This window comes from Schistocerca piceifrons, chromosome 1 (genome assembly GCF_021461385.2).
Source record: "Schistocerca piceifrons isolate TAMUIC-IGC-003096 chromosome 1, iqSchPice1.1, whole genome shotgun sequence".
In the NCBI taxonomy this organism is placed as follows: Eukaryota; Metazoa; Arthropoda; class Insecta; order Orthoptera; family Acrididae; genus Schistocerca; species Schistocerca piceifrons.
In genome coordinates this window covers 285,232,323-285,259,938 of record NC_060138.1, presented here as the reverse complement: position 1 = coordinate 285,259,938, position 27,616 = coordinate 285,232,323, and the positions used below count along the sequence as shown (strand labels likewise).

Sequence of the window (27,616 nt, the reverse complement as noted above, 5' to 3'; positions counted from 1 at the left end):
CCTCCCTGAATACAAGAAGCTGCTGACTTACGCGGCTATCGAGGTGGGTCATATTCGATAGATTCATAATGCACATTTAATCTTACAATGTCAGCGTAAGAAAGTTAGCTGCTGCCTTCAAGCTACAGGATTTTTCAGTGGCAGTGAGAGATATTTGGCAGAAGGCCATTTGTCACTTCGACATCAATACATAATCAGAGGTATTGCGGCAGCACAGTTACAGATGAATGTAGTAAACTGGTAAGCATCCCAGTGTTTTTTTCCCCTATTTTGATGGACTGTGTACCAGTTTCTTCAGTGTACTCTCTATAATTTGTATTAGTTAATATGGTACACAAAAAGGAACTTTTTCTCCTTGGTTTAGTCTGATCAGGATCGTAAGTGACAAAGACAATGGTAAAAGTTGTGTTTATAAAATGGTAAAGAAGGTTAAAAGACAAAATGAGGAGAAAAAGGTCCACAACGTCCACATTAAGGCTTAAGTAACTGAATACTGAATTTTTTCCAGTTGCAGGGAAGTGAATAAACAGTATGCCCTCCTATCTGAAATATTACATAGGATACTACTTCAATAAAGATGCCAACACTCTGAATATCTTCAATGATAGTTTTGCATAAGACAAAAATAATATTGTTATGGTTTGGTTGTCCGCCCCTCGTGGTCTCGCGGTAGCGTTCTCGCTTCCCGAGCACGGGGTCCCGGGTTCGATTCCCGGCGGGGTCAGGGATTTTTCCTGCCTCGAGACGACTGGGTGTTGTTGTGTCGTCTTCATAATCACCATTCATCCCCATTACGGTCGGAGGAAGGCAACGGCAAACCACCTCCATTAGGACCTTGCCTAGTAAGGCTGTGCGGGTCTCCCGCATCGTTCCCCTACGCTCTGTAAAGAAGTTGGAAGAGCAGTTGAATGGAATGGACAGTGTCTTGAAAGGAGGATATAAGATGAACATCAACAAAAGCAAAACAAGGATAATGAAATGTAGTCTAATTAAGTCGGGTGATGCTAAGGGAATTAGATTAGGAAATGAGACACTTAAAGTAGTAAAGGAGTTTTGCTATTTGGGGAGCAAAATAACTGATGATGGTCGAAGTAGAGAGGATATAAAATGTAGGCTGGCTATGGCAAGGAAAGCGTTTCTGAAGAAGAGAAATTTGTTAACATCCAGTATTGATTTAAGTGTCAGGAAGTCATTTCTGAAAGTATTCGTATGGAGTGTAGCCATGTATGGAAGTGAAACATGGACGATAAATAGTTTGGACAAGAAGAGAATAGAAGCTTTCGAAATGTGGTGCTACAGAAGAATGCTGAAGATTAGATGGGTAGATCACGTAACTAATGAGGAAGTATTGAATAGGATTGGGGAGAAGAGAAGTTTGTGGCACAACTTGACCAGAAGAAGGGATCGGTTGGTAGGACATGTTCTGAGGCATCAAGGGATCACCAATTTAGTATTGGAGGGCAGCGTGGAGGGTAAAAATCGTAGAGGGAGACCAAGAGATGAATACATTAAGCAGATTCAGAAGGATGTAGGTTGCAGTAGGTACTGGGAGATGAAAAAGCTTGCACAGGATAGAGTAGCATGGAGAGCTGCATCAAACCAGTCTCAGGACTGAAGACCACAACAACAACAACATGGTTTGGTTCTAATTGTCTTCATTTAGCAATATATCCAAGACTGGTTCACTAGCTGCCAGGATGTAGTGACAAATGTTAAACATGTGATCAAAACATCACACATACTGAGAGAAAGAAACAGAGAGAGAAAAATCTACCTGCCAGGATGTAGTGACAAATCTTAAACATGTGATCAAAACATCACACATACTGAGAGAAAGAAATGGAGAGAGAAAAATGTTATTGGAAAGAAACTGATATGATGTAGTTGATGAATGTGGTAAAGATTTTATAGTTTATTATGCCATAGTGAGTGATTGTATAAACCCTAGTGTAAGCCTGAGAGGTTTTATAAGAAATATGAAATTTTCTGTAAGAGGCACTTTTAATGCCCAAGTACAAATAGTTCCTCAGAAACCGACACCACCATTTATAGAGGTATATTATAGGTTTATAGCTAACAATTACTCAACTAGGTGACACACAGACTGGATGCACCAGCAGCGTGAGAGTCAGTTCTTTCGTTACATGTTTTACAACATAATGACGCAATGAAGATCATCCAATTCTATAAATGACAAACATATTTATAATTTAATTTTATCCATATTTTGCAGTTGCAGGAGCGACCATACTGAATATTTGAAAGTATACTTAAACACCATCTTCAGTCACTAACACTCTCATTTATGTTTTGTAACAATGTGCATTTCAAGCCCTTTAGACCCATCTTAAAGGGGTATCAAATGGTTACATTAATTTTCTTGCTCTTGAGTATGATGATGCTTCACCACAGTGCATTCCTGTTATTAGAAGCTTATGTGTTAAATTGTCCACTCAGTAACTGTGCAGTCACCACAGCAGATAGCTAACCAAAGGTGCCTGAGTTTGATTCCCAGCCAGGTAAGTGATTTTCTCCGTTCAGGGACCATTTTGTTGTGTCATCTTCATCATTGTTCATTATCACTGACATGCAAGTCATCTAAATAGTATTGCATAAAAATACCTGCACCCAGCAGCAGGGCTGCCTCACATGAGGTGGAGGCCGAGGCCAAGGCGGAGAGGGAGGGAGATGGGGAGGGTTAGCAGAGAGGGAGGGGAAGAGGAGGGGGATGGGAGAGGGGGAGGGGAGAGGGGGAGAGGGAAGTGGAGAGGTTGAGAGGGAGAGGGAGAGGGAGAGGGAGAGGGGGAGGGGGAGGGGGGGGGCGGAGAGGTTGATGGGGAGAGGGGGAGGGGGAGTGGAGAGGTTGAGGGGGAGAGGGGGAGGGGGGAGTGGAGAGGTTGAGGGGGAGAGGGGGAGTGGGGAGTGGAGAGGTTGAGGGGGAGAGGGGGAGGGACAGAGAGGGGGAGGGGGGAGGGGGAGTGGTGAGAGGGGGAGGGACAGGGAGAGAGGGGGAGGGACAGAGAGGGAGAGAGAGGGGGAGGGACAGAGAGGGAGAGAGAGGGGGAGGGACAGAGAGGGAGGGATGGAGAGAGGGGGAGGGAGGGAGAGAGGGGGAGGGAGGGAGGGAGAGAGGGGGAGGGAGAGGGGGGAGGGAGAGAGGGTGAGGGGAGGGGGAGAGGGGGAGGGGAGGGAGAGAGGGGGAGTGGGAGAGAGGGGGAGTGAGAGAAGGGGGACGGGGAGATGGGGGAGGGGGAGGGGGAGGGGGAGAGGGGGAGGGGGGAGAGGGAGAAGGAGAGAGAGGGGGAGAGGGAGTGACTTTATCCCATGTGCCATTTGTGAATGGAACAGTCAAGGGGAGGGGGGATAGAGATATCAGAAGTGTCTTCTGCCACATTGTCAGGTTGCCTGCAGAATACAGGTACACATGTAAATTATAATGAAACAAAAAAATGAAATGGATACAAACTTTTATTATTTCAGACAAAAGGTCTCCATCCTTACTAACTCCATTGACATCATTAGAAAATCCAAGTTTTTTTAAAACTTCTATTTCTTCCATGAGCTTTGCACGGTCAGCTATTAGGAAAGCAACCTGAAACATGGAATTGCATGATTTATTGCAATATAACAAAAAAAACACTAGAAAATTATAATATCATACAGTATTATATACCGAAGTCCCCCACTGCAACTTTTATCTACATTTGAAAGACCATCTTAAGAACTACTTTATGCATTTCAATACATTTTTTACTAATAAGCAAAGTAATTTATGAGAAAGGATTGTGTATATAATTTATTAGTGCTTAGTCAGACAAGTCATTCACTCATAGATACTTAGTGCTATCCATGTGAAGCCAGGACAAGTCCCTACTATTATATGTATATAAATACATATGTGCTAGAACCTTCTATCAGAATAAGAAAACACAATGTAACGTAAGTGGGTGGAGAAAAATCTATTCACCAATAGGCAGCAGAAAAAAAATCATATAAAGGTATTGTACAATAATCTGCAAGCATTTGGAGCCAGTGGCACCTTCTTCTTGCAGAAGAGTTGAAGGGGAAAGGAAAAGGAGGGAAGGAAAAGAACTGGTGAGGTTTATGAAATAGTGAAGTTTATGAAATGGGGAGTTTGGAAAAGTCACCTAGAACCCATGGTTACAGGAGACTTACTGGAAGAGATGAGCAAGAAAGACTGATCGTTGGGAGCTGCACCAGATGAGATTTGAAAATGTGATAAGTTAAAGGTGGAAGATACACTAATATGCAAGACAGAGAGTAGTGCCAAAACATCATGCATGAGTTAAAGTAGTTATTTTGGAATAAAACTTTACAATGCTCAGCCAGTGTACATAAAGGAAATAACAGATGACAAAATTTAAAACTGAGCTTAAGAATACTTTTTAAGCAAAAGTTTCTATGACATAGATGACTGCTTGAATGCATGTAAAATTATTGTCTATTGTCTTAAAATTATTGTCTCTCTCTCTCTCTCTCTCTCTCTCTCTCTCTCTCTCTCTCTCTCTATATATATATATATATATATATATATATATATAAAAAGAAAGATGATGAAACTTACCAAACAAAAGCGCTGGCAGGTCGATAGACACACAAACATACACACAAAATTCTAGCTTTCGCAACCAATGGTTGCCTCGTCAGGAAAGAGGGAAGGAGAAGGAAAGACAAAAGGATATGGGTTTTAAGGGAGAGGGTAAGGAGTCATTCCAATCCCGGGAGCGGAAAGACTTACCTTAGGGGGAAAAAAGGACAGGTATACACTCGCACACACACACATATCCATCCACACATACACAGACACAAGCAGACATTTGTAAAGGCAAAGAGTTTGGGCAGAGATGTCAGTCGGGGCGGATGTACAGAGGCAAAGATGAAGTTGAAAGACAGGTGAGGTATGAGCGGCGGCAAATTGAAATTAGAAATTAGCGGAGATTGAGGCCTGGCGGATAGCGAGAAGAAAGGATATGCTGAAGGGCAAGTTCCCATCTCCGGAGTTCTGACAGGTTGGTGTTAGTGGGAAGTATCCAGATAACCCGGACGGTGTAACACTGTGCCAAGATGTGCTGGCCGTGCACCAAGGCATGTTTAGCCACAGGGTGATCCTCATTACCAACAAACACTGTCTGCCTGTGTCCATTCATGCGAATGGACAGTTTGTTGCTGGTCATTCCCACATAGAACGCTTCACAGTGTAGGCAGGTCAGTTGGTAAATCACGTGGGTGCTTTCACACGTGGCTCTGCCTTTGATCGTGTACACCTTCCGGGTTACAGGACTGGAATAGGTGGTGGTGGGAGGGTGCATGGGACAGGTTTTACACCGGGGGCGGTTACAGGGGTAGGAGCCAGAGGGTAGGGAAGGTGGTTTGGGGATTTCATAGGGATGAACTAAGAGGTTGCGAAGGTTAGGTGGACGGCGGAAAGACACTCTTGGTGGAGTGGGGAGGATTTCATGAAGGATGGATCTCATTTCAGGGCAGGATTTGAGGAAGTCGTATCCCTGCTGGAGAGCCACATTCAGAATCTGATCCAGTCCCGGAAAGTATCCTGTCACAAGTGGGGCACTTTTGGGGTTCTTCTGTGGAAGGTTCAGAGTTTGAGGAGATGAGGATGTGGCTCTGGTTATTTGCTTCTGTACCAGGTCGGGAGGGTAGTTACGGGATGCAAAAGCTGTTTTCAGGTTGTTTACAACAGACATTTCTGCTTATGTCTGTGTATGTGTGGATGGATATGTGTGTGTGTGCGAGTGTATACCTGTCCTTTTTTCCCCCCTAAGGTAAGTCTTTCCGCTCCCGGGATTGGAATGACTCCTTACCCTCTCCCTTAAAACCCATATCCTTTTGTCTTTCCTTCTCCTTCCCTCTTTCCTGACGAGGCAACCATTGGTTGCGAAAGCTAGAATTTTGTGTGTATGTTTGTGTTTGTTTGTGTGTCTATCGACCTGCCAGCGCTTTTGTCTGGTAAGTTTCATCATCTTTCTTTTTAGATATATTTTTCCCACGTGGAATGTTTCTCTCTATTATATATATATATATATATATATATATATATATATATATATATATATATAAGAAAACAAAGATGATGTGACTTACCAAATGAAAGTGCTGGCAGCACTTTCATTTGGTAAGTCGCATCATCTTTGTTTTTAGATATATTTTTCCTACGTGGAATGTTTCCCATAGAGAGAGAGAGAGAGAGAGAGAGAGAGAGAGAGAGAAAGGGAAACATTCCACGTGGGAAAAATATATCTAAAAACAAAGATGATGTGACTTACCAAACAAAAGCGCTGGCAGGTCGATAGACACACAAACATACACACAAAATTCAAGCTTTCGCAACCGACGGTTGCTTCATCAGGAAAGAGGGAAGGAGAGGAAAAGACGAAAGGATGTGGGTTTTAAGGGAGAGGGTAAGGAGTCATTCCAATCCCAGGAGCAGAAAGACTTACCTTAGGGGGAAAAAAGGACAGGTATACACTCGCACACACACACACACACACACACACACACACACACACACACACGCACATCCATCCACCCATACAACAGTAACATTAAAGATACCTGTTCTCCTAAACTGTCATCTGCAATGCACTGCAAGCCACTTTTTTCCAAAAGTGAAGCTAGAGTAGCAGCTTGCTCTTGGGACGATTCCAGTTTTGAGCGCAATGTTATTGTTTCATTCTCCAGATGATCTGCACGTTTTTCTGCCAGATCTCTAATGTGGCCAATGTAGTTTTCCATCTCCTATTCAAATATTTGAAAGTGAAATTTTATAAACCAAAACAATAATTTATTTTTCATAAAACTACTACAAAAGAGGTAAGTTTGGTATACACATAAAAGCAAAATGTGTGACACTTTATGTAACAGTTAGTGATGGAAAAATTATAGTCCATATACAATAAATGAACTTGAAAAATTTAAAATTTACTTTCAACATTCTTTACACCAAAATAACAAACATTCATACAGTATGATTTAAATATGGTACCTACACCCAGATGGTTTGACGAGCGTTTTTTGAAATCAAAACAAACTGGTGAATGAAACTGTTACCTCCATCTCTTCACTCCGTAAGTCACGGAGCTTGTCCAGCTGTCGTCTGGTACTCCGAAGGTTGCTCTCTGCATCAACAAGCCATCGCCATACATGGAGCAGCCTTTCCTCAGGCACAAGGTTCTCAAAGTCAAGACCTTCTTTCTCAAATCTTTGCTGAATTTCTGACCATTCATCTTCACACTGCAAAGAGGATAAATTTAACAACAACTAAAAGGCAGTTCTAATATAAATATGTAGTTAACTGGATCAGTAGCTGACTGATTCAAATATACACTGGTGTGCAAAACTTAGGAATGAAAGTAATTTTTGTATGACGTGTTACTGCCAAGTAATATAACTTGATGAAATGTGGAGCACACAGAGAAAGAACTGCTACTGTATAATACAGAAGGAAAGAAAAAAGCAATGAGACAAACAGAAATTACAGTTTTATTCAAAGATTCTAATCACACTGAAGTCACAGCAATTTATGATGTTCCCCTGTACTTTACAAAAAGTGACATGGTTATACACTGGGTGCGTGATCAGAATCATCATGGCCAGCAATGCATGCTCTGCAATACTCTCTAATGCTGGTCACAAAGTGGTATGTAGTTCGTATGGTACGGCGTTCCATTCCTCCACAAGTGCAATTGACAACTGTGGGATTGTCGTTAGTGCATGTGGACATGCTAAAATACGTCTCTGCTACAAATCACAAAATATGCTCAATGAGATTTAAGTTGAGGGAATGGGCAGGTCACTTCATTCACTGAATGTTCTTTCATTCCAAGAGTGCTCCACCAGCATAATTCGATGCAGTTCCCCCATTGTCATCCACAAAAGGGAAGTGAGGTCCAAGCGTACATCTGTAATGACACACATAGGGAAGGAGTACCAGTGTCCCAATAATGTTGACTGGTGAGATTTGGAGGTCAGAACACTCATGCAACATTATGCCTGCTCACACCCCAACACCTGGACCACCAAAACGATCATGTTCGACAATGTTCCTGGGTGTATTATGTACCCCCATATGGTGAGATGTGGGAACATGTAACATACCCAGGAGCATTGTAGAACATGATCATTAGTTAGTTAGTGTTCCACTGATCAGTCTCACAGTAACCGTTATGATGTGGAACATGTCAAGTGCATAAGAAATGCATGAGTCATGAGTCAAGGTCTTTTTTTTTTAAAAAAAAAGGTTGAAATTTTTATTACCTACCCTATTCCCTTAACTGGCATGAAATACATATATTACACCTATAGATTGTAATTCTGTCAGAGACAGCAGAGGACTTGGAAGAGCAGTTGAATGGAATGGACAGTGTCTTGAAAGGAGGATATAAGATGAACATCAACAAAAGCAAAACAAGGATAATGGAATGTAGTCTAATTAAGTCGGGTGATGCTGAGGGAATTAGATTAGGAAATGAGGCACTTAAAGTAGTAAAGGAGTTTTGCTATTTGGGGAGCAAAATAACTGATGATGGTCGAAGTAGAGAGGATATAAAATGTAGGTTGGTAATGGCAAGGAAAGCGTTTCTGAAGAAGAGAAATTTGTTAACATCCAGTATTGATTTAAGTGTCAGGAAGTCATTTCTGAAAGTATTCGTATGGAGTGTAGCCATGTATGGAAGTGAAACATGGACGATAAATAGTTTGGACAAGAAGAGAATAGAAGCTTTTGAAATGTGGTGCTACAGAAGAATGCTGAAGATTAGATGGGTAGATCACGTAACTAATGAGGAAGTATTGAATAGCATTGGGGAGAAGAGACGTTTGTGGCACAACTTGACTAGAAGAAGGGATCGGTTGGTAGGACATGTTCTGAGGCATCAAGGGATCACCAATTTAGTATTGGAGGGCAGCGTGGAGGGTAAAAATCGTAGAGGGAGACCAAGAGATGAATACACTAAGCAGATTCAGAAGGATGTAGGTTGCAGTAGGTACTGGGAGATGAAAAAGCTTGCACAGGATAGAGTAGCATGGAGAGCTGCATCAAACCAGTCTCAGGACTGAAGACCACAACAACAACAACCTATAGATTTATTTATTGCTATTCAACGCATATATGGTACAGAAGGAGTTGTCAAGGAGATATGATCTCAATTTAGTTTTGAAATTACTGTTACTGCTGTCAGACATATCATTTCTTCTGGTAATTTATCGAGAAGTTTACAGCAGCATATTTTACCCCTTTCTGTGTCAAAGATAGGTTAAGCAGAGGACAGTGTAAGTCTTTCTTTCTTCTGGTAATATAATCATGAATGTCACTGTTGTTTTTAAACTGGCCCATGTTGTTGAGAACAAATTTAATTACAGTAGCTGTACCGTAAGGATGTTGTAAGAATTCCTAACCTTTTAAAAAGATGCCTAAAAGATGTGCGACTACGAGCCACACATATTATTCTAACCACTTTCTTTTGAGCAGTAATCCTTTTTGCCTAAGTGCTGAGTTATCCCAAAACATAATTCCAATTCCGTATGACATCAGAGAGTGAAAATATGCAAAGTACAAGGGTGGTTTGAAAAGTTCTCAGAACGGAGTAGAAAAAAAAGTACTTACATCACTGAAACTTTTTTTATTTTTCAATGTAGTCTCCTTGTAGATTAATGCGCTTGGTCCAATGATGTTCCAGTGCCTTGATCACATCTCAAAAATGAGTTTCCTCCAGGCCTGCAAAATAGTTGTCAACTCTGGCTATCAATTTTTCATTTGAAGTGAATCTTCATCCACCAAGAAAAATTTTCAGTTTTGGGAAGAGATGGAAGTCTGATGGCGCCATATCAAGTGAATAAGATGGGTGTGGCAACAATTTATACCTTGGTCCATGTAATTTTGCCATGACGATGACACGTGTGTTGGCGCGCATTATCTTGATGAAAGATTACATTCTTCCTTGCTAAACCTGGCCTTTTTTTGCGTATCTTTTGTTGCAATTTGTCCAGGAGGTTAGCATAGTATTCTCCAGTAATTGTTTGCCCAATGGGGAGATAACCTACAAACAGAATCGCCTTAGCATCTCAGAACACTGATGCCATGACCTTTCCCGTAGAAGGAATTGTCTTTGCTTTCTTTGGTGACAGAGAATCAGCATGTTTCCACTGCTTTGACTGTTGTTTTGTCTCTGGGGTATAGTAGTGCAACCAAGTTTCATCTGTGGTCACAAACCAGTGCAAAAAATCTTGTTTATTTCTCCTAAAATGGGCCAAACATTGTTCTCATTCATTTTTGATCCAGCATCAAGTTTTGTGGCACCCATCTTGCAGATAATTTTTTCACTTCTAATTCTTCAGTTAAAATATGATACACCCATTCAGATGACATCTAGCAAGCATGAGCAATTTCATGCACTTTCAATTGGTGATCCTCCATGACCATTTTGTGCACTTTTGCAATGATTTCTGGAGTAGTGAAACATCTTGGCCAACCACTGTGTGGATCATCATCTAAGCTCTCCCGGTCAAATTTTAATTCATTTGTCCACTTGGCAACAGTTGACTACGAAGGAGCAAAGCCCCCGGTGCACTCTGGAAATTGGCATGAATGTCCTTTGCTATCGTACCTTTCTTTACGAAGTACTTAATCACTGCTCAAATCTCAATTTTTTCCATCCTTGAAAATCACTACATAGAAACAACAACAGAGCCACATCACTGCCACGGCTCTCTTCCAAGAGCACTGACATGGCACGTGTTTAGAAGTAACAGTCCAATGAATATAATGTGAACAACTCATTGCGCTAGCGCTGACCTCTCATGGTGATTACGAGAACTTTTGAACCACCCTCATATGTTAGCTTACTAATTTCTATATCCTCAAAATTGGCAATTATTATGCTTGCAAAAGTTGCTGAACCGAGTCACTTTAGGAATCCAAAATATGCATTTCTTGATTTTCTGACAACTTTTGCCAGTATGTTACAATAATTTTTACAGTGTGCAATTAATTCTGGGTCTTTACTAATTCTTGCTGTCTCATACAGTTTTCTTTTTCTTTCTGAAAACACTTTAAGATATTCATATATACGTACACCCAAAAACTTAGCATGCTCTACCCTGTCTACTGACTTCTGTTGATGTGTTATATTTATTGAAGGAACTGTACTTCTTGCAGCAGAAAATTGGATGTACTGTGTTTTTTCAAAGTTCAGAGCAAGCCCATTCACAGAAAACCAATTAATAACTTTTCCAAAGAAATTATTTGTATCATTTTCTATTGGAGTTTCTTTTACTGGATTAATAATGATGCTTGTATCATCAGCTGTCTCAGTGGAAATCCGAGCCGTGATTTACTAAGTATCCCATTACTGTTGATATAGCTAACCACTCTTGAGTCCATTACTTCCTCAATGATTTTTGAAACTATTGTAAGCAGGATACTGGCTGGTAATTATTGACATCTGTGGTGTCTCCGTTTTATACAGAGACTGGGAAAATATCTTGAGTTAGTGATGCATTACATATGTGACTCAGAACATCAGCTGTAACTTCTCCACACTGTTTTAATATCTTGTTAGAGATTTCATACACTCCAACAGAACATTTATTTTTCAAAGATTTAATGATTTTCCTTATTTCACAAGAGGTTGTTAGGTGAAAAATAATCTGACTAAGATTTCTCAAAACTGCCTCTTCCATGTACTGCTTGGCTTTTTCTTTTGAACTATTCCCACCAATTTTTTCCCCTACACTTAAGAAATAGTTGTTAAATACATTAGCTACTTGAGTACGGTTGGTTAAGATGGTCTCATTCTCTTTAATAGTAATACTACCTACCCCAGTGGTTACTTTTCCTGTCTCCCTTCTAACAACATTCCATACCGATTTGATTTTATTGCCCGAGTTGTTAATTTCATCTCTAACAAATGCATTTCTTGATTTTTCTGACAACTTTTGCCAGTATGTTACAATAATTTTTATAGTGTAAAATTACTTCTGGATCTTCACAAATTCTTGCTGTCTCATATAGTTTTCTTTTTCTTTCTGAAAACACTTTTATACCGCTAGTAATCCAAAGTTTCTTTGAAAACTGTTTGGTGTTACATTCAGTAATTTTTTTGGGCAACAGTGTTCAACAAGGGATATAAATTTATCACGAAATATGTTGCTTTTATCATTAGCATTTGTAAATTTTGAAATTTGTGGTAAGGTCTTATTGGACCAAACTGCTGAGGTCATCGGTCCCTAAGCTTATACACTACTTAATCTAACTTAAACTAACTTACGCTAAGGACAACACACACACCTATGCCCTAGGGAGGACTCGAATCTCCAACGTGAGGAGCCGCACGAACCATTGCAAAGTGCCCTAGACCGCGCAGCTATCCCACGCGGCATTAGTATTTGGCTCATTATATACCTCTCTCTAATTAATATTTCTTAAACTTTCTCTGAAGTGCTCTATAGATACTGGGTTAAGCAACCTTACACTTTTACATGGTTTCTGAACAGCACATCCTGTTAGGTTTTGAAAGTTAATCAATGGTGTATCATGATCTGATAACCCAGTTATCATAGGGAAAGCATAAATGTTAGTTTTACATCCTTTTGGTGTAAAAATACATTATCTATCAGAGAGCTACTATCTTGAGCTATACTTGTAAGGAAATTGATTACTGAGTCTAAGTTATACATCATTAATAACATTTCTAGTTCACTTTTCATATCAGGATTGCTTAGAAAGTTTACATTGAAATCACCACACCATTTCTTCTTTTTGTCTGACAGACAGCTTAATAGGGAGTCAAATTTTTCATGAATAGCTCCCAATCTCCTAATGAAGACCTGTCCACACTGCTGCTAATATCAACACTACATTGTCTAGCTGTAGTTCACATGCACAAACTTCAAAGTGCTGATCGACACAAAATTTGCTTACTTCTGTAGTTTTGTATTTATACCCTTATTTTGTGTAAATGGCAACTCCTTTATCCACGCTAAACCTGCAAGTGTAAGATGCTAAATTATACCCATTTATACCAACACTTTCCATCCCCACAGTTACATGGTGTTCAGACAGACAAAGTAAATCAATCGCATTTTTATTTTTGAGATGATCTAAACGCACTAACAGCTCATCTACTTTATTTTTTATTCCCCTGATATTTTGATGAAGAAAGTCTATACTACCATTAGCTTTATCCCTATTTACTGTATATGAAGCTTCTTTTGTTCTATTTCTCTTGACTGTTATCTTTCGGACTTTAGCTTTAACCTAAAAAAATCTGTCTGCCTGGTTCCATTAACCACAGGGATTATACCCTGTGTGACTGTGGCCCCCCTTACAGTATCAACTAATACAGAAGCTAACTTATCTTTCCCTTTCCTATTTAGGTGCAGGCCACGTGTAGTGCATCTCCACATACCAAAAACATCAACTGGAACAATACTTATGTGAGACTCTGCTAGAGTCTGGAGAATTCTGTTCAGTTCAGTGTTAACATCCCTTACAGCAGTGTTTACCAAAGGCTGATCAACGAACTGAAAGACCTCCACAAACCCCACATTTGCGTGCCCAGTTTCTGCTCCTATTTTGTCCAGGTCACTCCTAATAGTATAGCCTGGATTCATAGCCAGGCTGTTTCCTGCTCCCCCACATATAATTACCTTATCTTTCTTCTCAAATTCCCTGTATAGCTGACCTAAGTTTTCTGTCACCTGCACTTAATTTCTCCTGAAGCTGCTGGTGTACACCCCTCCTGTGACTGCTTCCTAGAAGCAGAATTCTTCTTTTCCCATTCTGATTTGAGCCTGCCCTGTCTTTTTTCAATAAGCTAATATTCTGCTTCAACCTACATTAAACTACAACTGGATGACACCCTTAGGTAATTAGTATTGAAGCTCGGACAAATCTAAAATTATTGTTGCCTTTTATGCTATTACACCCGTTTAATTCTCAAGTTTGACACTATACTTCTGTTGCCCCAATTTCTCTGGACCAAATAACACTCTGTATTAATCAGTTAAGTCACTAATTAAGAATTTGCTTGATTTATCATAATTCCAAATGCAGCATTTGTACCTGGAAACTGGTAATTCCCCACGTAGACACACAAAATAGTTCTACAAACTTTTTTATGTTGTTAACTAACTTTATTATGCAAATCAAGTCACTGGTGGACACAGCTCAGCTAATCTAGTAAAGTTTTAAGCCTGCAGTTCTATACGCAAATATGTAATTACCAAAATCCTAAAATATTCATACACAATGCCTTTAAATAGCCCAATCCACCCAACAATCTTCAGTTTGCAGCTAGCCATTCTATGTATCATGTCCACATACTGCAGTCATTGCACTTGCATATCTGTGTTGGTATCTTCTATCACATAGTAAAGTGGGAGCCTTCAAAGTAAACAATTTATGTTTGGGTGCAAGTCTGAGCTTTGCTGGATGAAGTTATACATCGAAGGATATAAAAGTTTGTCTGCTGTCATATACGGCATAATTACTATTTCTTACCTTGTTAACAAAATGTCTTAGAGAAATATCTGTGTGAGCTTCTGTGGTTGTTGTGAGCATAGACTACTTACCAGACTGCACTATGTTAATGGTTTTGTTCTGTGCAACACTAAACATTGATGGTGACTTTAATAACAAAATGTGATCAACTGTTTGTTTCTAAATCTATTAATTATGAGGTGAGGAGTTTTATAATAAGTGTTGACACTGGAACTGTCACTGGTTTGGTTTCTGAGCTTTTTTTTTTAATGTATGAATAGAAGTGTTAGAATACTAGTCACCATCCAAGTTTACTCAAGTTTAATAAATGTGTGTCTAAGTGTATTTAAAAAAAGGGGGTTCATGTCCATTATTGTATGCCATTGTTCAATACCTCAAAAGTTTTCAACATGGAGACGAACCAGGTCAGTACCGCCCCACATCATGGCATCATGTGAGGACATGTTCCTGTTCTGGCACAGTGAAAAGAAATCACAAACTTAGTAAAGAGAGAGATAGCAGTTAACTATTTGCAGACAGTGGCATTCAGGTTAATAAGCACAGTGACATTGAAAACAGTGATGGGGACAGTGTAAATAAAATTTATTTTGACACAATATGATGAAAGTTTTTAGGACAGCAAACATAACAGTGCACAGAATATTAACAGAAGAGACAAAGTGAACTGGAAAATGTGCAGATAACACAGAAGAATGTGACAGGAAAGCCACTAAATTAAAAGATAACCAATCAGAAAATTAAGAATGATTCTAGCCAATAGAAGATCAACAATGAAGCAGCCGTAGTTGTTACACAGAAGCCAATAAAGAACATGCTTTGAATCCAGATGTCACTGCTGCAACCTGTCATAGAAGTGTGAACAACTTTGATGGGAGTGACAAGGCAGTGACATCAACCAACCATCACACTAGATTAAAGTAAAGTGTTTGTGTTACAAGAGTTATTCACTATCTTGGAAAAATAAGTGACAAAGTGGTAAAAGAAAGTGTGTTTGATGACAGGTTACAGGAACAATATAAGGCTGAGAACATTAAATTACCATTGAGGCTAATAATACAAGGAAGGTCAGAAATTGACAATTTGTTTGCAAAAATGGACAAAACTTTTAATAATAGTAGGCAAATTATGGAAAAAAAGAAGAGGTAGCAAAAAATTTAGGATCAAAATTAGATGCTTGGTGTCAACATATTTGGTCTAGCAGAGATGAAATCAAAGAAATAAGGAGATAGAAGTTGATGCTGTTGATTCTGGTCAGTCTGAGTTAACAGAAGTACATCAGATTTGTTCTAATAATAAGGATAATGAAATGGTTTCCCATACAAAGCACAGAGATAATGTTGGAATTAAGAATCTTGGGGTCATGGCAGAAAATATTAGTGTAAATATTGACACCTTCTATGATGTTGAAACAGGTAGTGAATTATTTTCATGAGAAAGTTGATGACATTGCAAATAAGTGCCAATTTGGAAAGGAATGTACACTTTTCTTAATAACAGTCATGAAAATGATTTGTAAGTAACTGAATCTAATAGAAGGAAAGACCAAAATTACATGTATGTAAATAGTAAATGAAATTGTTGATGAGTCTGTTGAATGTAAAGCTTGTGTAATTAGGAATAAGGTAAATGAAATGCAGTTAACCCTTTAACTGCTCTGGACATGTTAACACACACACGTTTGTACCTGTCCCTGTGTGCTCTGAACGTGTTACGCACACCACCAATCCTTCTACCTGGTACTCTGAACGTGTCTATGCATAAACACATTCAGAGTACCAGTAGAAGGACTGGTGGTGCACGTAAACACGTTCAGAGCACACAGGGATAGGTTCCAAGGCACGCACATTAACACGTCCAGAGCAGTTAAAGGGTTAATAAACACTAATATAAACAATGCTGTGATGACAGGTGTGCGTATTGGAGAGATGAAGGTTGCTAAAGTAAACGAAACTGTGGTTAAATTACCAACAGTAGATATGCCCTGAATTTTTTAAACTGTTAATGAAGTAGACAATATGCAGAAAGTAATTTTTAATGTAATTTGCTTAAAGTAGTTTTCAATGTGTATGCAAAGGAACTGCCATTGTAAGATATGACATGTTCAAGGATTCTGTTGAGTGGAGTGCAGTATTTGCAACTGACTTGAATAATACAAGCAGAATTTCACCCAGAGTTATAAAACTAAATGGAGGACCACTGCATCAGAGTAAATGTTAATCCATTTATAGATGGGGGACTGACTGAATTGTAGTGAACACATTATGTGACAAGTTTTACACTACCCACTAGATCAGGCTGTTCCAACAGAGCTCCAGGGAGCCGGAGCGCTCCGGAGCACTCACTGCAGCAGCTCGGAGCCTGCGCGGAGGGGGAAAGCGAACCCACTACCCCCTGGCCGCATGCAGCCGCAACTGACACAATAATCCGTGTTCAATGACAGCTGTGACTAGCCGCGGGAGCTCTGTACCTCTATTGGAGGATACCTTTCTATTCATTGTGAGGGATGGTCAACCGCAGTGTTTTGTATGTCACAAAGTATTTAATTCTGCGAAGAGGTACAATATACAATGACATTACACACGTCTTCACGCAGAGCACTACAGTCAGGTAGAAGGTGTTGCACACAGAGAAGTGGTAGCCAGGCTTAAGAATGACATACCAGTAGACGTAAGTTTAAAAACGGTTCGTAATACGGAGGGTATCAAAACATGCAACATAGTTCATGTTCTGCAATGCGTTTATAATTTTCAGGTGAATGAGAGCAGAGAAAACACTAGTGAATCTGGAATTCGAGCAAGTTACAGGGTCGCTCACATCATTGCGATGAGTGGCAAGCCGTTTTCGGTGGGAGCACTCGTAAAATCGTGCATGGCAGCTGTTGCAGAATGTTTGTTTCCAAGGGAGGTGCAAACAATGTCTCGTCCAATCCTGGACATGGCAGCAGATTTAGAGAAACAGCTCAGGAAAAAGGTGGAGAGCTTTGTTGCATTTTCACTAGCGCTTGACGAAAGCACCGACATATCGGACTGTGCTCAGCTTGCAGTCTTTCTGCGTGGTGTCGACAAGGAGCTGCAAGTAACTGAAGAACTCTTGGATGTGGTACCACTCGATTGCACCACAACAGGATGTGACATTTTTTAAGCTGTTTGTGAATCAGTGGAAATATGAATTTGCCGTGGGATAAGCTCCATTCTGTAGCGACAGATGGTGCACCACAAATGATCGGGTGTCACCAAGGTTTTGCTTCTCATTTGAAAAATAAAGTCAGGGACAAATTAGGGAAAGACATTTTGACTCTTCATTGTTTTATTCACCAAGAGGCACTGTACGCTGAAACAGTAGAACTAGGTGGCGTAATGAAAGATGTCGCGAAGTGTGTGAATTTTGTGCGGTGTCAAAGGATTCCTGAAAGATGTGGAAGCGGGGTATGGGGATTTATCTTACCACAGTACAGTTCGTAAGCTGAGTCGGGGAAAAGTTCTTGATGTTTTCTTTGCCATTAGTGAGGAAATATCCCTTTTTCTCAAAATGAAAGGGGAAGAAATGCGTTGCCTGAGAGATATAAAATGGATATCAGACCTGGCGTTCCTAGCTGACATAACTATGCATCTGAATAATTTAAATCTGTTATTGCAGGGCAAAGGGCAGCTAATCGTTGACACGCATGACCAGATCAAAGTGTTCCTGGAAAAGTTACGTTTATTTGAGAGGCAGATGAGTAATGGACATTTAACATTCTTCAATCGTCTTGCTTCCTTAAAATTACCTGAAGGTACTACTTTCGGCGATTACCAAGCAAACTTAAAACAGCTCATCACATCGTCTGAAACACGATTCTGAGACCTCACTAGTTTGGAAATGGAATTTAAGGTGTTCAGCACTCCTTTTTCAGTTTCCACTGATGACTTGTCATTGTCACTTCAATTGGATATTATTGATTTGCAAAATTCAACTTTGTTGAAAGAGAGGTACTACAACACGTTGGATTTGTCACAATGGTATCGTTCATTACAGAAAAAAACATTTCCCAAGCTTCACAACAATGCCGCTCGGATCATGTGCATGTTTGGATCTACGTTTTGATGTGAGCAGAGTTTCTGAGCAATTAAAAGAGTAAAAGTAAGGAACGATCACTTCTTCAGGATGCTAATCCTCCGCATTAACACTGCGAACACTTTGACGCCTGATATTTCCGATCTTGCAATGAAATACAATAAAAAGAAAATTTCAAGCTACAGAGGCCCAATCAATTTAGTATGCAGTTTCTTGTAAAATATTTGTTTCTTATTTATTTCCTGAAGATTGTATTTCCTGGTGTAGCATGTCACCACGTCTTAGCAGCTAAGATTATGAGGTTGTCGATCTTGTAAGACACAGCTAGCACATCAAAACGCTTGCCTTGCCGCCTGCCTCAGCTAGCCATGCCACATGCCAGCCCACTTGAATGGTCACAGCGAGCGACACGGCTCCCTGGAGCAGGGAGCGCTCCGCGGCTCACAACGGAGCCCACGAGCTGGAACAGCCTGCACTAGGTGATCCTTTTCTTACTTTCTTAGATCGTTCTTTTCTCTAACTACCTCATCCATAAATTGTAAGGAAAAATGTAATAATCTATTATCTTCAATTCAAGATATATAAAAAGAATAACATTTTTCCATATATTAATAACAGGGTGGAAGCATATGCTATGTCAGCTAAATTACTTGAAAAAAAGTCTTATTCATTTCTGGACTCAGCTATGGCAAAATGTTCATAAATAATTACAAAATCTTTACCATCAAAGTGATTTGTAAAGTTAAAGATACAATAAGAGATGTATTTAGTAGCAGTAGAAAAAAGGTCTTGTGATACAACAAACCAGGTTCACTTGTATAAATGTTTGAGGATAAGTTAAAAGTTACTTGTTTAATTAAATGTAAAATTAAAGTCTGATGGCTATAGTAAAATGCTAGTTTTATAGAAATGTATCACAAATACGCCCTTTCTGATTAAATTAAAAATGGCTAAAAAATTTATATAATCTTGCCCTTAATACTTTCAGTATATTTGCCAAGAGATAGCCCTTCAGGCAAGAGTGGGTAAAAGTAAATAGTTTAAAGTAAAATAATATCCTTATCTGGAGCGATCTAATGCAGTTAAAAAGCTTTTGTCTGTCTGTAATGAGAAAGAGAGGTTTGTTATAATGTTGTTTTGTTGCTATGGAATGACATTTAGCAAAAGTCATTTTTTGTGTAAGACAGAGCAGGGATTTATTGTTAAATGAAATAATAATGTTGTTATGAAGCAACAATGTGAAGTAATGATAATGAGAAATATGAAAAGACAAACTACAGTGATGAATATGAAATAATAAAGTGTAATGAGGAATTTGTAATAAGGAGATTAATAATGTGGATTAGGAGAAGTATAATGTGAAGTGGTGATGGTTAGGAATGCTGTCTTTGCAGTTTGCTGTTGTTGCAGTAAGACATCTAGAGGATCACAGACAACATTTCAGTAAAATAAATATGAAATTTATAGCACTATAAGTAAAAGTCGAATGAAAGCCTACGTGCTTCACAAGTAATCAGATACATAATGCTACATATTCTATTTTCAGAATAATATAATACTTAACTGAGTCATGCAGTTAAAAATTACTTGTATGTGCATCCTTCTAAATGACTTCAAGTACTGATGCTTGGAGAAAAAATATACTGATAATTAACCTGTTTCAAGGAATGAAATTAATATTTGGTATTCTGACAGATAGAAACAACAGAAAAGTCACAATTTTTTGGAAGCAACTAAGTAAAGATTCAGATATTTAAGTCATTCTGACTTTTATTTGAAGAGAATTGAATGCCTGGGAACAGCTTCTATCTCCTTAAACGAATTGATTCATAAGTATATAAAAAATTTTACAAATGCTTGTAATCCACATTTCACCTAGAAAGGGATTACTACAATTTATTTCAGGTTAGAGTAAATTTTATTGTGTTGCTAATATAGAGTATTTTCCATATTTTTTCCATGTGCACAGACACTGAGTGCTGTTGCAACCCTGGTCACCGATAGAAGTGCGTGGGAGGTAGACCCACAGCCTGGACCATTGGAATCTGAGAGCAAGACTCAAAATATAAGTGCAAGTTTCCACAACCTGGACCACTGGAAGTTGGCGGCTGGACTCAAAATGAAAGAGCGTGTCCCCAGAAACTTGACAATACTGTGAGTGATTACTGTGAAGCACAGATTGTCATATATTGTCCAATGTTTCAAATTAGAAAATTAATTTGTTTGATTAAAAAATGTTTGTATATACAAATATAAAGAATTGCAAAGAATTTGTAAACATTTTTGTAATGAAGGACGCTGACAAGTATCAGTTTCTAATAACATATTTTTAATTTACAAAAATTTTAGGTGTCTGATCTATATTTTATTTTAAAATGTTTATGCAACTGTTTGTCTGGCACTGAATCATGCAGTCAGATATTTCTCAATGTGTGTGTGTGTGTGTGTGTGTGTGTGTGTGTGTGTGTGTAATTCAATGGAGGGGTGCTGGAATCTTTGCATCTGCTCTTATGCACTCCTACTAACAACTATATTTTTCTCTCTCTCAAATGTCAATTGGACCTAGTTATCCACATCATCATATAAATGTCCGCCCCCGGTAGCTGAGTGGTCAGCGCAAAAGAATGTCAATCCTAAGGGCCTGGGTGCGATTCTTGGCTGGGTTGGAGATTTTATCCACAAAGGGACGGGGTGTTGTGTTGTCCCGATGATCATCATTTCATCCCCATCGACACGCAAGTCGCCGAAGTGGCGTTAAATCGAAAGACTTGCACCCGGCGAATGGTCTACCCAACAGGAGGCCCTAGTCACACGAGATTGATTAATCATATAAATGTTATACATGTCCAAATATTGTTCAGACAATATTTCATGAAAATGTATTATTCAGTAGATAATTTTCAAGAAGCTGATTACAGTAATGTGTTCAGTTTTCCTCGAAACCATGTTAACTTAAAGTGATGAATACTTGGAAATTTTACTATAGTAAGTAATGATTAATTTTGACTGAGCTAATCAATACTTTTAGAAGTACTGACATCTACCATTGGAAGGCTAGGAACCAGAAATATACAGTTGTTGTTGTTGTAGTCTTCAGTCCTGAGACTGGTTTGATGCAGCTCTCTATGCTACTCTATCCTGCGCAAGCTTCTTCATCTCCCAGTACCTACTGCAGCCTACATCCTTCTGAATCCGCTTAGTGTATTCATCTCTTGGTCTCCCTCTACGATTTTTACCCTCCACACTGCCCTCCAATACTAAATTGGTGATCCCTTGATGCCTCAGAACATGTCCTACCAACCGATCCCTTCTTCTAGTCAAGTTTTGCCATAAACTCCTCTTCTCCCCAATTCTATTCAATACCCCCTCATTAGTTATGTGATCTACCCATCTAGTCTTCAGCATTCTTCTGTAGCACCACATTTCAAAAGCTTCTATTCTCTTCTTGTCTAAACTATTTATTGTCTATGTTTCACTTCCATACATGGCTACACTCCATACAAATACTTTCAGAATTGACTTCCTGACACTTAAATCTATACTCAATGGTAACAAATTTCTCTTCATCAGAAATGCTTTCCTTGCCAATGCCAGTATAGATTTTACATCCTCTCTACTTCGACCATCATCAGTTATTTTGCTCTCAAATAGCAATACTCATTTATTACGTTAAGCATCTCATTTCCTAATCTAATTCCCGCAGCATCACCTGATTTAATTCGACTACATTCCATTATTCTTGTTTTGTTTTTGTTGATGTTCAACTTATATCCTCCTTTCAAGACACTGTCCATTCCGTTCAGCTGCTCTTCCAGGTCCTTCGCTGTCTCTGACAGAATTACAATGTCATAGGCGAACCTCAAAGTTTTTATTTCTTCTCTGCGGATTTTAATTCCTACTCCAAATTTTGCTTTTGTTTCCTTTACTGCTTGCTCAATATACAGATTGAATAACATCGGGGAGAGGCTACAACCCTGTCTCACTCCCTGCCCAACCACTGCTTCCCTTTCATGCCCCTCGACTCTTATAACTGCCATCTGATTTCTGTACAAATTGTAAATAGCCTTTCGCTCCCTGTATTTTACCCCTGCCACCTTCAGAATTTGAAAGGGAGTAGTCCAGTCAACATTGTCAAAAGCTTTCTCTAAGTCTACAAATGCTAGAAACATAGGTTTGCCTTTTCTTAAATAATTTTCTAAGATAAGTCGTAGGCTCAGTATAGCCTTACGTGTTCCAACATTTCTACAGAATCCAACCTGATCTTCCTCAAGGTCGGCTTCTACCAGTTTTTCCATTCGTCTGTAAAGAATTTGTGTTAGTATTTTGCAGCAGTCGCTTATTAAACTGATAGTTCGGTAATTTTCACATCTGTCAACACCTGATTTCTTTGGGATTGGCATTATTATATTCTTCTTGCAGTCCGAGGGTATTTCGCCTGTCTCATACATCTTGCTCACCAGATGGTAGAGTTTTGTCAGGGCTGCCTCTCCCAAGGCTGTCAGTAGTTCTAATGGAATGTTGTTTACTCCCGGGGCCTTGTTTCGACTTAGGTCTTTCAGTGCTCTGTCAAACTCTTCGCGCAGTATCATATCTCCCATTTCATCTTCATCTACATTCTCTTCCATTTCTATAATATTGTCCTTAAGAACCTTGCTCTTGTATAGATCCTCTGTACTCTCATGGCTTTTGTAATGGCATAGCATGTCAGATAATAAGAGCAAACAATAATCCATCTACTGCCACTAGCAGACGGAAATCGCCTGATGAGGTCAATCCCAACACGTTGGAAAGGCATTTCGGCTGGTGGAATTGGTATGAGTCAGCCAGATGGTTTCTGAGGAACTGCCTTTCTCCTCTGGCATTCTCGACAATGCGACACATTATGATGGACACTCTTAAATAAACCTGGCCAGAAAAATCTCTTGTGGATCCTATCGTACATCTTAATAAATCCTAAATGTCCAGCCTCAGGTGTCTCATGGAATTTCTGCAGAATATCTAAGTACATGTGTTTAGAAATCACTGGTAGCCACCTCTTTCCAAACAGATCAAAGTTTTCCTTTCAAAGTAATCCACTAACTACCTTAAATTGTCCTTTCACATCCTCTGACCGATTTAAGGCAAGCATAATTTGAGATATCTTGGTGTCCTCCTCCTGCTCAGCAGAGAGATCCTGGAGTGCAGCGAGACAATCACTATCTTAATCAAAGTCTTGATGGTCTTGCACAGTGTTTCTTGAAAGACAGTCAGCATCTTGGTGTTTTCTTCCACTTTTGTACACTATGATACTGTCATATGCCCGAAAACGTAGTGCCCACCTGGCGAGTCATCCTGTTGGATCCTTAAGACCTGTCAACCAACAGGTGTGCTCCCTGCCGCCGTTGGATAAGCAGCTGCCAGCAGAAAGTCGTATACTCCTAGCTCACTCATTTGTTACATAGTTTAATTCTTAATTTCTTTGCGTGTTTTTGGTACTTTCATTGTTTAATTCATAAATTTCGGGCATAGTATAGTATTTGAGAGTTGTAGCATCGCGTTTTTAGTACCTGAATAGTGTAAATTCGCGTAGTCGTCTGTCTTCTGTTTTTGTTTTGAACGGCCAGTGTCGGTTGGTCACAGCCAGTGTGCTCCCTGCCGCCGTTGGGTAAGCAGCTGCCAGCAGAAAGTCGTATACTCCTAGCTCACTCATTTGTTACATAGTTTAATTCTTAATTTCTTTGCTTGTTTTTGGTACTCGCATTGTTTAATTCATAAATTTCTGGCGTATTATAGTATTTGAGAGTTGTAGCATCGCGTTTTAGTACCTGAATAGTGTAAATTTGCGTAGTCTCCTTCCGCTGCCCAGCAGTGTGTCAACAGTGCGCAAGTAGCAGCATTACTGCATTTACTAGGCAATCTTGTATTTTAATAACCGTTTAAATTTTGTGTCGATTTGTTTGTGCTCTCTGTAGATTAATTCAGATGTTCTTTGCACAACAGTTTTTAGCATGGATAGAGACTGCAACTGCTGTGTTCGGATGCAGGCTGAGTTGGCATCCGTTCGTTCCCAGCTTCAGGCACTGTTGGCTTCGGTCACGCAGCTTGAGGCTGTTGCCAATGGGCATCACTGTGGGGGTTCGGATGGGGGTTTGTCGGGGACGGCCAGCTCGTCCCACGCATCCCCCAACCAGACTACGACTGTGGCTGCCCGGGATACTGCCCACATTGAGGCTGATCCCTCACCTGTGGTAGAGTGGGAGGTCATCTCGAGGTGTGGCAGGGGGCGAAAGACATTCCGGAGGGCTGAACGGAAGGCCCCTCCAGTTTGTCTGACGAACCGGTTTCAGGCTCTGTCTCCGGCTGATACTGATCTTCGGCCAGAGATGGCCGCTTGTCCTGTTCCAGAGGTTGCCCCTCAGTCTGCAAGATCCGGGCAGTTGCAGAGGGTGGGCTTACTGGTAGTTGGGAGCTCCAACGTCAGGTGCATAATGGGGCCCCTTAGGGATATGTCAGCAAGAGAGGGGAAGAAAACCAATGTGCAATCCGTGTGCATACTGGGGGGAGTCATTCCAGATGTGGAAAGGGTCCTTTCGGATGCCATGAAGGGTACAGGGTGCACCCATCTGCAGGTGGTCGCTCATGTCGGCACCAATGATGTGTGTCGCTATGGATCGGAGAAAATCCTCTCTGGCTTCCGGCGGCTATCTGATTTGGTGAAGACTGCCAGTCTCGTTAGCGGGATGAAAGCAGAGCTCACCATCTGCAACATCGTCGACAGGACTGACTGCGGACCTTTGGTACAGAACCGAGTGGAGGGTCTGAATCAGAGGCTGAGACGGTTCTGCGACCGTGTGGGTTGCAGATTCCTCGACTTGCGCCATAGGGTGGTGGGGTTTCGGGTTCTGCTGGATAGGTCAGGAGTCCACTACACGCAGCAATCGGCTACACGGGTAGTAGGGGTTGTGTGGCATGGACTGGGCGGTTTTTTTAGGTTAGATGGCCTCGGGCAAGTATAGAAAGGGCAACAGCCTCAAAGGGTGCGGGGCAAAGTCAGGACATGCGGGGACCAAGCAGCAATCGGTATTGTAATTGTAAACTGTTGAAGCTGCATTGGTAAAGTACCGGAACTTCAAGTGCTGATAGAAAGCACCGAAGCTGAAATTGTTATAGGTACAGAAAGCTGGGTGAAGCCAGAGATAAATTCAGCCGAAATTTTTACAAAGGCACAGATGGTGTTTAGAAAGGATAGAGTGCATGCAACCGGTGGTGGCGTGTTTGTCACTGTTAGTAGTAGTTTATCCTGTAGTGAAGTAGAAGTGGATAGTTCCTGTGAATTATTATGGGTGGGGGTTACACTCAACAACCGAGCTAGGTTAATAATAGGCTCCTTTTACCGACCTCCCGACTCAGCAGCATTAGTGGCAGAACAACTGAGAGAAAATTTGGAATACATTTCACATAAATTTTCTCAGCATATTATAGTCTTAGGTGGAGATTTCAATTTACCAGATATAGACTGGGACACTCAGATGTTTAGGACGGGTGGTAGGGACAGAGCATCGAGTGACATTATACGAGGGCCGTTCAGAAAGTAACCACCGGTTGATTTAAAAAAATACACCAAGTTAAATAAAAATATTTTAATATATACATCTTACAACTACATCTTTGCACTATTTTTCTACATAGTCTCCATAGCGATTGAGGCACTTATCGTATCTCTTCACAAGCTTTGAAATTCCTTCTGCATAAAAATCACCCACTTGTGCCTGGAGCCGGCCTGTGACCGCATCTTTGAGCTCTTCGTCGTCATCAAACCGCTGCGACCCGAGCCATTTCTTCAAATGCATGAAGAGGTGATAATCACTTGACGCCAGGTCTGGGCTGTAAGGTGGATGGTTGATAACGTCCCACTTGAAGGACTCAAGAAGGGCCGTTGTTCTGCGAGCAGAGTGAGGACGGGCGTTATCGTGCAAAAAAACGATACCGGAAGTCAGCATACCACAGCGTTTGTTCTGTATAGCCCGTCGTAACTTTTTTATTGTTTCACAGTACACGTCTTGATTAATGGTCGTACCACGTTCCATGAATTCAACCAACAACACCCCTTTGGCATCCCAAAACACCGTTGCCATCAGTTTTCTGGCAGAAAAATCTTGCGAGGCTTTTCTTGGTTTGGTAGGCGAATTTGAATGTGCCCACATCTTTGATTGTTCTTTTGTCTCAGGGTTCACGTACTTAATCCAGGTTTCATCACCGGTCACGATTCTGTTTAACAATGGTTCTCCTTCGTCCTCATAACGTGACAGAAAGTCTAATCCAGAGGCCATTCTTTGAGTTTTGTGGTGGTCGGTAAGAATTTTGGGCACCCATCGTGCACAGAACTTACGGTAACCCAATCTTGCTGTCACTATCTCGTACAAGAGAGTCTTAGAAATCTGTGGAAAACCAGTAGACAACTCCGACATTGAGAAACGTCGATTTTCACGAACTTTTGCATCAACTGTCTGAACGAGTTCGTCAGTCACCAATGATGGTCTACCACTCCTCTCTTCATCATGAACGTTTTCTCGTCCACTTTTAAATAAACGTACCCATTCACGGACAACTCCTTCACTCATAACTCTTGGTCCGTACACGGCACAAAGCTCACGATGAATAGCTGCTGCAGAATATCCTTTGGCTGTAAAAAACCTTATGACAGCACGCACTTCACATTTGGCGGGGTTTTCTATTGCAGCACACGTTTCAAACTGCCACAAAAACTAAACTAGCGCAGGTACGACGTTCACTCAACCACGGCTTGATGCCGACTGACCTGTTGAGTGCGTGAACGCACAGATGGCGTCGCTACTCCCCCCACAACCCGCACTGTGACCAATCGGAGGTTACTTTCTGAACCGCCCTCGTACTACTGAGTGCACTATCCGAAAATTACCTCAAGCAATTAAACAGAGAACCGACTCGTGGAGATAACATCTTGGACCTACTGATAACAAACAGACCCGAACTTTTCGACTCTGTAAGTGCAGAACAGGGAATCAGTGA

General features: G+C 40.4%; 1 protein-coding gene across 1 annotated transcript in view; it reads right to left on the bottom strand.

Annotated features, from left to right (window-relative positions):
* The window catches only part of LOC124712298 (MAP7 domain-containing protein 1-like), a 263,516-nt gene that overhangs the window by 182,436 nt on the left and 53,464 nt on the right, over nucleotides 1-27,616 (bottom strand). The window contains exons 2-4 of the mRNA XM_047242625.1: nucleotides 7,087-7,269; nucleotides 6,592-6,774; nucleotides 3,467-3,592 (exon numbers count right to left, since the gene is read on the bottom strand). Coding sequence (XP_047098581.1) covers nucleotides 3,467-3,592; nucleotides 6,592-6,774; nucleotides 7,087-7,269 — 492 coding nt within the window. The remainder of the gene's footprint in view (nucleotides 1-3,466; nucleotides 3,593-6,591; nucleotides 6,775-7,086; nucleotides 7,270-27,616) is intronic.